This window comes from Typopeltis vanoorti, chromosome 20, assembly GCF_054136105.1.
Source record: "Typopeltis vanoorti isolate ZY-2024b chromosome 20, IOZ_Tvanoo_1.0, whole genome shotgun sequence".
Classification (NCBI taxonomy): Eukaryota; Metazoa; Arthropoda; class Arachnida; order Uropygi; family Thelyphonidae; genus Typopeltis; species Typopeltis vanoorti.
In genome coordinates, this window is record NC_143568.1 from 90,867,186 (window position 1) to 90,881,975 (window position 14,790).

The 14,790-nt window shown below is 36.1% G+C and overlaps 1 protein-coding gene across 3 annotated transcripts in view; it reads left to right on the forward strand.

Annotated features, from left to right (window-relative positions):
- Positions 1–14,790, forward strand: part of LOC150095640 (uncharacterized) — a 205,250-nt gene that overhangs the window by 161,749 nt on the left and 28,711 nt on the right. For all 3 annotated transcript variants that reach the window (XR_016550027.1, XM_090409716.1, XM_090409715.1), the window contains one exon: positions 7,010–7,178. Coding sequence is in view for 2 of the 3 variants with exons in the window: in XM_090409716.1 (XP_090265842.1) it covers positions 7,010–7,178 (169 nt within the window). In the remaining variant the exon portion in view is untranslated. The remainder of the gene's footprint in view (positions 1–7,009; positions 7,179–14,790) is intronic.

The window sequence follows — 14,790 nt, forward strand, 5'->3', positions numbered from 1 at the left end:
CTGAGTCTTCAAGGTTTGGTTACTCTTCTCAAAGTCTTTCATTTTTCTTCAATAGTCTTTGTGTATTTTAGTCTACAGTTCAAATCTGAGAGCTGCTCAACTTTTATTCGCTTTAAAGCTTTCTTACATGTTATGAAATTCAATTTTATCCTGCTCAAGACAAAATGGTGATCGCTTCCAATTTCAAAATCTCTGTACACTCTAGTGTCCTGCACCAAGGGGAAAACATCACTATCTACAATAACATTGTAAATGAGACTTTTCTTAATCCTTGCCACTTCTCTCCTTGTGAATTTGTGCACATTTTTATGTTGGAACAGTGTGTTAGTAATAACACCAGTCCATGTCCTGAGCAGAAATCCAACAGATATTTTTGTATGTCCGACAATCATTTCCTACTCTGCTATTTAGATCTCCAACAAGGACCAACTTTTCATTTTTCATTGTGTGAGTTGCTTTCTTTAAAGACTTAAAAAATTCTTCCACTTTAGTAGAACCTTCTGTGGGACCATAGGCACAAATAAGTCTCATTGTCCAGTTCACCAAGAAATTTCAAGTAGAGTGATGTGGCCAAATTCACTCAAGGGCTCACTTTAGTGAATACGGGCATGGCAAACCCGAGGTACCTGATGCTGGACCATGCCTTACTTCATGTAATATATATATCTGTTATATTATTCTGTAGACTGGTCCCTCCTCTTCTTTCTTTGCTTCTTTCTCCTCTCCTTGCTCCTTCCCCCTGATGCTATTAGAGTATTCGAGGGCTAGGGGTGAGTCTTTCCTATCTTGCTAAGTCATTTCGTCTGATGCAGCCACCGAAGGAGGCAAGCTAGCCTCAATAGGTGCCGGTCCCAAGCCCGGATAAATGCGAGGGTTGATGTCAGGAAGGGCATCCGGTCGTAAAACTTCAGTGCCAACTCAAACTATGATTATGAGTCGAAGAGAAAATGATATAAGGGCTAGGGCGTACCCCTTAAGCGACGCGCAGCCACATCGCCCTACAGCTGTGAGAAGTGGACGAGGGCTACCGCATCAAGGGCGGGTGCGGTTAAAGAAGCGAGCCCAGCAGGTGGAGAGGATGTTGCGAGTGGGAACACTGAATGTTGGAAGCATGACTGGAAGGGGAAGAGAGGTGGCAGACATGATATGAGGAAGAGGAAGTTGGACATTTTATGTGTGCAGGAGTCAAGGTGGAAAGGGAGAAAGGCAAAGGAACTGGGAGATGGATATAAATTGTTCTACTCTGGAGCGAATAACGAGGGAAGAAATGGTGTAGGAATTGTGGTGTGTGGCAGAATGAAGGGTGAAGTACTGGACGTGGGTAGAAGGAACGACAGGATCATGCGAATGAAATTGGGTCTTGGAGAAGAGCGGGTGGTCGTATTATGTGTATATGCCCCGCAAGTTGGTTGTACTGCAGAGGAAAAAGATGAGTTCTGGAACGTGTTAGATGAAGAAATGAGGGAATTGGAAGAAAATGAGATGGTGATTGTCGGAGGAGACTTGAACGGGCACATAGGAAGACAGAATAGAGACTGTGAAAGGGTGCATGGTGGCCACGGAGTGGGAATGATGAACCAGGAAGGAGAGAGGGTTGTGGACTTTGCAGTAGCGTTTGATCTGGCAATTGTGAACTCGTTTTTCTTCAAGAGGGAAGAACATTTGATAACATTTAGAAGTGGTAACAACAGCTCACAAATTGACTACATTTTGACTAGAAGAAAACATCTTAAGGTTGTGACAAATTGTAAGGTAATTCCAACAGATCAGGTAGCACAACAACACCGACTGCTGTGCGCAGACTTTAAATTAAGATCGAAGATAAGAACTTCTGGTTGCCATGAGATGAAGACAATTAAGTGGTTTCGCTTAAAAGAAGAGAGTGTGAGGAATCATTTTAGGGAGAGAGTGTTAGAGAGGATTTCGGATGGACTGGAAAGTGTACAAGATTGGTGGAAACATAATTCAAAAGTAATCCTGAGCTGTGCAATCGAGGTGCTTGGTGAGACATCTGGAAAGATTAGAGAGCAGAAGGAGGGTTGGTGGTGGAATAATGATGTACAAGTGGCAGTGACAGCTAAGAGGAAGGCAAAGCAGAAGTGGGATGAGTCAAGAGTGGAAGAGGACAGAGAGGTGTACAAAGAGAGAAAGCAAGAAGCCAAGAGAGTTGTGGCACAGGCGAAGGCCATGGCATATCAAGATCTGTATGATCAATTAGAAACAAAGGAAGGACAGAGAAAAATTTACCAACTAGCGAAATGTAGAAATAAAGCAGCTAAGGACATCTTACATGTGAGGCAGATCAAAGATGCTGAAGGAAGAGTATTATGGAGGGATGTGGACATAAGAAACAGATGGAAAATATACTTTGAGGGACTTCTGAATGAGGAAAATGCAAGGACTCACAGAGGAGATGGGCAGCCTTCTGAGGGGATGGTGCAGAACATCAGTAGAATGGAAGTGACGGAGGCCATGAAGAGGATGAGGAATGGAAAAGCGGTGGGCCCCGACAGAATTCCAGTGGAGGCATGGAAGGCACTGGGGGAAGAGGGAATTGACCTGCTGTGGGACCTGTTCATGAAAGTTTGCCAACAGGAAAATATACCCGAGGAATGGAGGGAGAGTACTCTTGTTCCCATCTACAAGGGTAAAGGGGATGCACAAGACTGTAAAAATTACAGAGGAATAAAGTTGATGTCCCACACAATGAAGATCCTAGAAAGGGTTCTTGATGGTAGATTGAGGGAGGAGGTGGAGATTGCAAAGGAACAATTTGGCTTCATGCCTGGAAGATCAACAACAGATGCTATCTTTGGGTTATGACAGATGATGGAAAAATATCGAGAGAAACAAAGGGAGCTACATCTGGTATTTATTGATCTGGAGAAAGCATACGATAGAGTGCCAAGGCAAGAAGTCTGGAGGTGTCTGAGGGAGAAGAAGGTGCCGGAGAAATATGTCAGGTTGGTGCAGGAAATGTACAGAAATGTGAAGACAAGTGTTCGGATCTGTTTGGGACAGACAGAAAGTTTTCAAGTAACAGTTGGCTTGCATCAAGGGTCAGCATTAAGTCCGTTTCTGTTTAATATTGTGATGGAGGTGGTAACAGAGGAGGTGAGAGAAGATGCACCTTGGACAATGTTGTATGCAGATGACATCTTGCTGTGTGTAGATTCAAGAGAAGAAGCGGAAACTAAACTGGAAAGATGGAGAAAAGTACTGGAAGAGAGAGGTATGAGACTGAGCAGAAGTAAGACAGAGTATATGTGTTGCGCAGTGGGCGGTGGCCAGGAGACAGACCTGGAGCCGGAAGGAAATGTCATCAGGAAGGTGAGAGACTTTAGATACTTAGGTTCGACAGTGGAAGAAGATGGAGGAGGTGAGAAGGAAGTGGGATGCAGGATACAAGCAGGTTGGAGGAACTGGAGGGAGATGGCTGGAGTGTTATGTGATAAGAGGGTGCCGATCAATCTGAAAGGCAAAATTTATAGGACAGTAGTGAGGCCAGCTATGACATATGCTATAGAAACTGTGGCCCTGAGGAAAAATAACATTAGCAGGATGGAAGTAGCAGAGATGAGAATGCTTAGGTGGATGTGCGGTGTGACCAGAAAAGATCATCTGAGAAATGACTATGTCAGGGGAACAGTGAAAGTTATGAACTTAGGAGCGAAAATACAGGAGGCAAGGTTGAGATGGTTTGGTCATGTGATGAGGAGGGAGGACGAATATGTGGGAAGAAGGGTCATGCAGATGGATGTGCAAGGAAGGCGGAAGCGTGGGCGGCCAAAGAAGAGATGGAGGGAGCTGGTAGAAGAGGACTTGAAGATGAAGAACTTGGATGTGGTGACAGCCCAAGACAGGAAGGTGTGGAGGAGACTCATAATAAACAGTGACCCCACTTAAGTGGGAGAAGCTGCAGAAGAAGAAGAAGTGATGTGGCCAAATATCACAACACTCTACTTGAAATTTTTTGCTATTCAAGAAGATTAGCCTTGTATTTAGTGTTGAATACTATCGCTACTAATTCTTTTCCTTAATTGTCATTGCTTGAATATAACATTTTGTATTTATTCTCACCAGTTTTTGTCCTTTTTGTTTCAGTCACCCCTATTATGTCGATCTGTTACTTATCCAATTCATCAGCTAGCTCCATTTCTTTGCCATTCAGGCTTCTTATGTAGATAGTACTGACCTTGAACTTTGATGATGTTGAGTTCTAGGATTTTTCAAGTAACTGACTTTTCACTGTTTGCCCTGGTTCCCTGGCGAAGACATTGGAGGCCTTCTTTAACTGGGCGATGCCCCACCCGGCATGAAATTCTGTCACGTTGTACCATCATTTTATGTTGTGGTTTAAGCCAATAAGAATACAATTTGGTTGACTAAATCCCAAATTGCCAGTCCATCCTCGTTCATTCAGTATCCACGTAGATACCTAACCGGGTGCACCACGAGAAGGTGAGGATTGGACATTAGGTCAGAACTTCTGGTCGGTTTTCCGCATTCCTTTAAAGGCTATATGGATGCCTCCTCTCAGTTATGCAGCTTTGATCCTTAAGCACCCCCCCCCCTCCACATATTTATTTATGCTCCCACATATATATATATATATATATATATTTTATATGTGTGTGTATATATATATATATACTGATTTTATATGTGTGTATGTATATATACACACACACACACACATATAAAATCAGTCACAGATAAAATAGCAAGGCTGCTTCATCTGCAAAATATGATGAAATTTGTTGAAAGTTTATTTTTCACTTGGTTAGAGTATAATAAATTTAGTTTCGAATTGCCAGTCCCCAGACTAGTTTCGAAAGGTCGAAACTAGTCTGGGTAGTGGCCCTTCCCTTAATGTATAACATTAGACATATCCACAAGGAGATGTGTTTTGCATTATAGGAGATACTGAGATAGGAGTGTTGGTAGCTTGCTCCACCTTTGCAAGGAGTTGCCCTGGTGTTGAACAAACTTACCCCAGTCCTGAAGATACTTTCAGGCGCAAACTTTGTTTGCTCACACTTGGATAAAGGATTAAACTAAATTTATTATATGCAAAATATGAAGATTTCCTTTCCCCAATCAACAAGATCTCTGATTATCTGAGACCTCCATATCCACCACTCAAGAAACCAGTTGTCTGTTAGTTTAGCTGTAGCTATGGTTTACAATACATAGACAGGCAGGGAGGTCTCTAAACCTCCCTGCCTGCTCTAACAGTATGCCAATCAAAACACTTCAAGGACATTGGGAATGAAAGAAGACAAATCAGGACTGACAGTGCATATAACTGAAACAAAACATCAAGTAGTATAGCAATGAACACAGATGCTCTACATAGATCAGTGTTCTCCAAAGTGGGGTACGCGAGTCGATACGTGGGGGTACGTCAAAAAAAGTTTTATATTGATAGGGAAAAAATTAAGTAATTAATTAAAGATAAAGAATATTACTTTCTTTCATCAATTAAAGATATATCTAATATAGACAAAGACGTTATAAAGATCCTTACAGGATCTTTATAACGTCTTTGTCTCATTAGTATATATATCATGTATCAATTTGCAAATAGCACACATTGGGTGACTTTGCACACATAATCGTCCGTGGCAAAGTTGTCATGTTTTTTAAAACTAGGGAGTAAATCTCTTACTTCTTATAATTGCCATTGTTTGTAGAGCATCCTAGTGTTGACAAGCCCAACTAGAGAAGGAAAATTGCTTAGTTATCCTGCTATCTGCAGATGACACCGCAGTTGTATTAATTATTTGACTATTAGTAGTATGTTTAACGATTTTTTAGTATATATTGTTTCTGTGCAATTCCAACACCTTTTTGTGCTTACTTTTACGTTTACACTAGAAATAGTGAATTAATATTATCAAAATTGCTTACATTTTTTAAAAGTGTTTGATATTATCAATAGTAAATGAATTATATTTAAATTTTACAAATTAACCCTCACAAAATGGATAAATGGATTATAACAATAGATTTTTGCTCAGTCAATTGGGGGTACGTGCTATTTATTTTTTCTGTCTTGGGGGTACGCGATCGAAAAAGTTTGGAGACCACTGCCATAGATTACTGTATTTTCTCAAGAGCATTCAAAGAATCAACTGCAATGATGAAACATCCTCTACAGTGTAACAAAAATCAAGGGATGATTTTACATCAGGTTTGGTCTTTACTAATTCATCACGACAAATCTCTTATTTGCTAGTATACAACAGTCCATGAACAATCATGAGCATCATAGCAAACTCACACTTTCCATTGTTTATTCATGTTCATATATTTTCACTAAGGTTGTTAACTGTTATTACCAGTTTCCTTAGTTTTTTTTAGCTTATTCACGTAATTATCCTCAACAAAATTATACAATTACCACAGTAATAAACTTCAATAAGTCTTTAAAGTTTATTATTGTAGTTATCATGTAAATTTGTTGTTTATAGTTATTCCACAGGTACCTTTAAAGATATGTAATTATCCTAATGAAACAAAAGAATGTCACAAAACTAGTTATGAAATTAATAAAATAGTTTCTTATTCTATGTGCTACTTTATTTTTGTGGAATAATACCAAAAATCATATTCCTGGCATGTCCTCTCTCCACATTGCCTGTGCAATGATTAATATCAAGGCAATTCAACTTTGAATGTACTTGAGTTATGCTTGCACCAGTTATTAAACAGAACTCTAATAATATAGGCAAACTATGTCACTTGCACTATGAAACTAAAAAAAGAAGTTTCATAGCATAAATGCTAGTTTGCCTATTTCACCATAATGTTTGTATTATATTAGGATGGATTTTATCATATAAAAATAACCTGCAAAGTAATATTTCGGTTTCTCGTATATCTTCAACTCATTGAATTATTTGTAAATTCACAATCTGTTCTTTTTAATTTATTAATAAACAGGTGGTTATATAAGTATGATAAGTTAGTAATTTAAATTCAATTGCTTCTATATTTTGATCAGGTTACATATCAACTTGGAGGCTGTATTGTTAATTCTCCCAAAGAATGTACTCACTTGGTAACAAGAAAATTTATGCGCACAGTAAAGTTCCTCTGTGCTATCAATGTAGCAAAATATGTGTTGACACCTGAGTGGTTAAATGAGAGTGCAAGACAAAACAGATTTGTTGGTAAGTGATTTTATACTAGATCATACTATAAAATTCAGTTAATACTCCTAACTAAAATAAGCATATAGTCCAGCAAATGTACACTTTATTTCATTCTTGAAACAGTAGGAGCACATTTACAAAAAAAAAAAAAAAGAAGAAGAAGATGCGCACATAAAATACTGAAAAAGGAAACAAGGAAACGGACAAACATTAACTTAACTTTTTGCACATGAGTAATTATTTGAGACCTTCAACTTTATTATCATTCTTGAAAACATGATGATGATGAAGTGTGCCCTAAGAGTCAAATTCATGAATGGTTTAAAAAATTTATAATTTCAAGGACCTATTGAATGTTTCTCTTCTCAGATTATTATGCATCTGAACTATTGTAGATTAAATACCAGTACTAAAGACCTACCTGAAAACCTTGTAAGCTTTGTAGGTATTTAATGTAATAAAAATTCTGTTGAATTCATGCAGTTCGTAATTGTAGATGATCCACTATGAATATTGATCAGCCTTTAATGTTATCTGCCTAAAAATAATTGTAGTCATATTATATAGTAAAGTATGTATTTACATACTTTGTCTGATGTTTCTGTGGTTTAGCAAATGTGTATTTGACTTAGACTACTTGCTTGTTTAATAACAATAATTAGTTTTTTAAAAAATACCAGTAAAAACAAGATATATTTCACGAGTCATTGAACCAGCATCATTAGGGGCATAGGACTTAACTAGAAAGAATAATTACACATGAAATATTTTTTTGCTGACTACAAGTCTTATATATATAACAAAGTGAGAAAAAAAAAACTTTGACAGTAGAACAAAGCTAGTTTGCATGATGTGATTAGCAAAATGCATGTCCTATTCCAGATCCACTGCTATTAGATTTTTGATAAATGAAGATCAAACCTGGTTAGAATTAAATCTTGGTTTTTGTTATACTATGTTGGGGAGTATTTCTGAGGCTTCTTGACATTCTCCTATATAACAGTCATGATGAATATATTATTTTCATTGTTTACCAAAATATTTGGTAGTTTCTGTTTCTAGTGTGAAAGGCTAATCCTGATTTATGGTTCCTTTTCTTTTCAGTATCCTCGACTAAAACTTTGTCTGGCCTACATAACAAATGCTGTGCAAGAGCAATGCATTTTATATGCTTTAGGTTTCTTAGGTTGATGTGGAGGTTTCATTGAATGCAAGAACCTAGAAATTGTTTGTATTGGGATAGAAGTCATTTTGATGCAGAATAAGATGATGGCAATTTTCAAATCTTGCTTATTAGAAGGAACTGTCAGAGGAGTGTCTAAAATGTTGTCAGTCATCTTCAATTTTTACCCATTGAAGGAGAGAACGTTACATAAATGAATACATTCATTTTGCATATAATTTTATGTAAAATTATTAGTGTGGGGAGTCCCAGAATGTAAGTTGTTCAAGAGTTTAGTATGGTTCCTTTGGACTTGGTGATCTGCACTTATAATTTTCAGTTTTTCAAACACTTCTCTAAAAGTTGCTGACAGAACAGATGATACATGCTCTGTTCATTATTACTTGTGCCTCATTTTTTTTTATGATTTGTATTATTAATGGTTTATCTGAGATTTGCATTATTTTATACTCTTTGTATCCTTACCCTTATTCTGAAGAAGCAGCCAATCATAAATTGTGAATCTAGTATGTTTGATTAATAACTAATAGCTAGTGTAATGTTAACAACTAATAAATTTCAATTTTAATCAAAAATAATCATATCGTCATAAAGTATTTTACAAAAGAAATAGGACCGAGTTGAAATTTGAGTTCAGAAAAAAAGAATATCTTGGACCCATAAAAGGAAAGAAAAATCAAGCAATTTTCTTCCACAAACCTTACATGTATTGGGGTATCAAAGAAGCCACTAAAGTAATTCTTTCACACAGTTCCTTCAAGAGGAACTGAGTATTATTTTATGTGATGTCTGAAATTATGCACCAATAATCACCTGAAGAGTCTCCAAAAAAAAAAACTATGACTCATGTTTTTTTTTTTTTTTTTTTTCATAATTGTTTGTACTTTTAACTGGTTTTAGTTTCAGATTAACTTTTTCTGTGCTCTGTGTGTGTGTGTTTGGTTCGAGAAAGTCATCATGTAGATGAACAGTTATTGTAAAATTTAATGAATAATAATAATAAATCTTTTTTTTTTATTTTAAATGCGTGTGTGTTGCCATGTTTGAGCAGTGTTTTTTAAACTTTTAAAGAGAGGCCCACTTTTTTTTTGTAAAAAATAAATAGATAGATAAATTCGTGCACTCCCTTTCTATACTTTCCTATAGTTTTCTTAACATGCAATTTATTCTAGTAAAGCAATATTCGTACAGTTTTTTTTTTTTTTGTTTTTTAGTTATACTTCAAATCAAAGTAAAAGAGCACACAGAGATATTTATTTTAAAAATTACCCTTTTAAATTTCTAACTCAGTATATTAATAACAATAAAATATTTAATGAGGTGGCTAAGGCCTCCCCCCCCCCAAAAAAAAAAAAAAGAAAAAAAAAGTGGTGTTGATGATATTGCCAATCATAATTCCTTGGAAGAAGAAACTGTGATGGGAGAGTTCTTTTCAAAAATTTCTCCACTGCCAGCAAAAAAAAAAACAGTTCATAGTATTTTAAATCTAATCAGAGAATGAGAAAGCAAACCCATTCACTGAGCATTGTATATCATACTTCTAAGAGAAACAGAAGTACGATTAAAAGAAAAAAAAACTGCAGAACAATTGTGCATTGGAGAATTTGATAATCTTAGACATTGAATGAAATCTAATTTTGATGGTGTTGCAACTACAATTGTAGATTGTAGTCATAACCACAGCGATAACTTACAATGTAATAATGTTAATAAATGTGGAAGTTGCAAGTAGTTTTAATACTATATTGTACTGAAATAAGTGGATGGAATATCAATTACATCTGAGAATCATGTTCAAAAACAAACAATAATATTGACCATTGCTTTGTGCCCCATCCCAGAAATGGTCTTGTGCCCCCACCTCCCATTGCCATAAAATGTTCTACAAAATCTAATGTGTCATTTGTTCTCTTTTTTTTTTCAGATATTTAGATTGTTGGATTCTGAATATATAGAGATTTGAGTAATTAATATTTACTTCAGAATCCAACATGATCTTCCATCACATAAGCTAGACTTGTAATTATTATTTAATGTAAATCACTTGTTTATAAATTAATATTCATGTAACTACCTTTAAGTTCTATTAATAATTAAATAATTAATCAAGGATATATAATAATATGAAAAGACTCTATATTAAAATATTATTAAGTTTATTTTATTTATTGCTATGTTAATATTATAAGAATTTGTATTCAACATTTTAACTGCATATTAATTGTAATGTAAATATTCCTTATTTGTTCCTGTATGAAGAGGTATAACGTTGTGCAATGCCTCAGTTTTATTATATTTTGTTTTAGTTGTCATGGAGACGTATGTAAGGTAGCAAGCGCAAGTTTAGAACAGAGCGTGGCAGATCGGTATTGAAGGGCTGGAAAAGGATTTTAATAGAAGTAGAGCATGAGAATAATTTCGGCAGGAAGATGGGATATATAAACGAAGAACAGACAAAACAATTCATTTGGGGAATCAGAGTGAGATAATAGCGAGTCGGCGAGTCAGTTAAGTAGCTTGCTAAGATCTACTAGTCGAGGAGCGAGTTAGCTAGTAAGTTGCAGAACGACAAATAAAGCAACGGAAGATAATAAAGTAGCAACTGGATGACTAGCGATAATTTAGTTGGGATTTTGACTCAAGACTGACCTTTCGGAGACACACAGAAACTTGAAGAATAGCACGGAGTAACTAAGAGAATAAATAGAGGCAGCAAAGTTAAATTTAAACGATAGCTGTGCTAAGAGATATAGTGCCTGAAAGATTAATTAAATGCTGGAAGAATAGGCAACCATGCATAAAAACTTCAAGTTAAAGAATTACTGCATGTTACCTTAGTTCATGAGTTATTGGTAGAATACTGAACTGGTCAAGTGATGTCAAAGATAGTACAAGTTTTGCCCCAAGCAAGAACCTTTTAACTGTGAATTGCGGCCATTAAATTATTCAGTTATTACTAAGAGGATTTGTTTTGTTTTTAATGAGTGCTGTTAATTGTTTTAAGTGAATACAGTTATAAATGGTATCCGTACATAAGTAGATGAACAAGGAAATTTACCGGTAAGAATTAACCAACTTTGTTACTCCTATGCAGAGATATGTGTGTGTTTCTTCCTAAAATATCCCTACATTAACAGTAACTTTTGCGGAGAATAGCTGGAGTGTGGATTTAAGAGTGTATACTTGTGAAGAAGCGTTGCCGTCCTTATATTGTATTTGAAACTTAAGTAACTATAAGATATTATTGTAGTTGGTTACTAAGGAACTTATGACATTGAACTTTTTTTCAAATGGTTCATTGAATTTTGTGAGAGCTGTATTTCAGACAACAGATTATCATTGCCTAAAATTATATGACTAAATTACCAGATGAGCCAAAATGTTTGTAATACCTTATTCAGTGACTTAAAAACTAAAGTGTATAATTTGTAAGCCTATATTAAATGTTTGTTTTGTTGATCTAAAGTTGTACTTTGCCTGAATCTCTTTTACTGCACCGTTCATAAAATAATCGAACCAAAGCGGGTGAAATAAATAAGTTAAATAAACTCAGCCTGTATACATAGTAACAACACATAAAAAGGAAATAGTTGAGAGTTGGTTTTACTTTAATTCTTTGACTAATTTAGATACAGAGTGGGTCAATCAATAAATACAAATTTTCTCTATATTTGGATTAGAAATCAACTAGCAACTTATTTTTTTTGTTTAAGAACATCGTAGTGACAAATTGACGGATCCAAGGTATAGGTTAAGACGAAATAGGATCCAACAAGATGTTCTCACTTTCACATGTGTTAAGGTACAGTTCAAATTTGGAAAATAACTGCTGCATTAAGGTTCCTCCAGGAGCCAGATAACAACAAAGTTAATTCAGAGAAGTTAAACTAAATTTTGTCTTAGAATTGCTATCTCTTAGAACTTAATGCAATCATTCTTATTGAGGTTAAAGGGGTGTTTTATATCAGATGCAGATAACAAAAAAGGTCTCTCAGACCTGCTTTCCATACAGATGATCGTCAAAAATATAGTCTTTATGTTCGTCAAGGCAAATATTAAGCTGAAATGCAAGTGCAAGGAATTTTATACACTATCTTTTCATGTGTACCTAGGATATAGAGAATGGGGATAGTTTTGTTGTGATCAGATGAGTACGGGAAAAGGAGGGGTAATGCAATATTTTGTCTTTTATAGGGATAACAGACATTGGCTGTAGCCATAAAATAAGCAAAATATTTTGTGAAGATAACATGTCTTATCCTTTTGCATGTCCTGAAGTGTATAAGATTTCTTCCTTGTGCATGCAGCTTATCCTACTTTGGACAAACTGGTACATGTTCTGGTAAATCTCTTAACATCTGCCTTGAAGAACATTAACACAATATATATTAGTGTTAGAACTGCAGACCATGCTCTGGATACTCCAACACGTAGAATTAAATGCAGGTAGTTGGGGCCCATTTATGAGCTGGTGAGCATGCAACATATATCCTTTCCCAGCCAAATTAATCCCCACCTTTCTATGGTATAGCCTGTTTCCACAAACAGGGTTCGCTTTGGTGAGGTATTGCTATAATTAAAACATCCCTTCCTTAGTTGGGAGGAATGCCATCTGCCATATAGATCTCTAGATGGTAGATGGCTTTCATCACCCAGTGAAACCACCCTGCTTTATTAGAGGCATGAAGGCAATTCCTTGTTTCGTTTCTAGAGAAGGGTTTCTTTCCCTTACTTTTCTCCTTGCAGGTGGAGACCTGCTGTCAGCATTCTTCACTCTGTTATTGTTTAACTAGAAAACCAGTTATTTGGGTGTACAGTAATGAAGTATTTTTCCCAGGCAGGGCTGAACCTGTTCGTAACATCTCAGGAAACCTCCTGATCAACTGGTGAATAATTCTGTTATTACCACATACTATTTAATTATTCAACTAGGGAACCACTACCTCTATTTGAGTGTACAGTAATTGGGTATTTTTTTCAGGCAGGACTGAACCTGTTGGTAACATCTCAGGAGATTTCCTGATCAACTGGTGAATAATCCTGCTACTGCTTACTCTGCTAAGTTAAATTACCCACAAAAGTCAACAAACCATATTAAAAAAAAATGCAAAAAAATGGCAATAACTACCAAAAAATTCAACAAAATAACAAAATTCCATGCACCCCCCCCTCTCCTACTTGACCATCCTAGTTGACCATCAATCCAATATACAGTTTTGTCGACAACAGTATACAGTATACTACATATCTTCTTCTCACTTGAAAAACCTTGTACAAAGCAAACCACCTCAACTTACAGAGCAACAACCTTTGCAAGCCTAAATTTTTATCTCCAAGCCATTCTTCAGTGAGGCTCAGATAACCTTGTCAATTTCAATGCCTGCAAAACACAGTTGTTTTCCCCCGTTGTTTTTGATAGGGAACCAGGGCGAACAGCGAAAAGTCAGCTACTGAAACAATCCCTAAAACACACCCGAACTCAATATCACCAGAATTGAAGATTGGTACTATCAACATAAGAAGCCTGAATGGCAAAGAAATGGAGCTAGCTGAGCAAATTAGATAAATACCAGATCGATATAATAGGGGTGACTGAAACAAAAAAGACAAAAACTGGTGAGACCTTTCTGAGCAATAAATACAAATTGCTATATTCAGGCAATGACAATCAAGGAAAAGGAGTAGCCATAGTATTCAACACCAAATATGAGGCTAATCTTATTGAATGGCAAGCAGTCTCAAGTAGAGTGATATGAGCAAATATGAGAATGGGGAACTGGACAATGAGACTAATTTGTGCCTATGGTCCCACAAAAGGCTCTACTAAGGTAGAAGTGGAAGAATTTTTTGAGGCTCTAGAGAAAGCAACTGACACAATGAAAATGGAAATGTTGGTCCTTGTTGGGGATCTAAATAGCAGAGTAGGAAATGATTGTGAGACATACAAAAATATTTGGGGAAAATTTGGAGAAAAGAGCAAAGCTAATAATAATGTCAAATACCTGTTGGATTTCTGCTCAGGACATGGACTGGTTATTACTAACACCATGTTCCAACATAAAAATGTGCACAAATTCACATGGAGAGAACAGGCAAGGAATAAGAAAAGTCTCATTGACTATGTTATTGTTGATAGTAATGTTTTCTCCCTGGTGCAGGACACCAGAGTGTACAGAGGATTTGAAATTGGAAGTGATCACTATTTAGTCTTGAGCAGGATAAAATTGAATTTCATATTGAAAAGAATAACATGTAAGAAAGTTTTAAAGCAAATAAAAGTTGAGCAGCTCTCAGATGTGAACTGTAGACTAAAATACACAAAGCTTATTGAAGAAAAAATGAAAGAGTTTGAAAACAGGAACCAAACCTTGGAGATTCAGTGGCAAACCTTGAAGAAAACCATGATTGATTCAGCCAGAGAGGCATGTGGTGAGGTTGTCTGCAAGG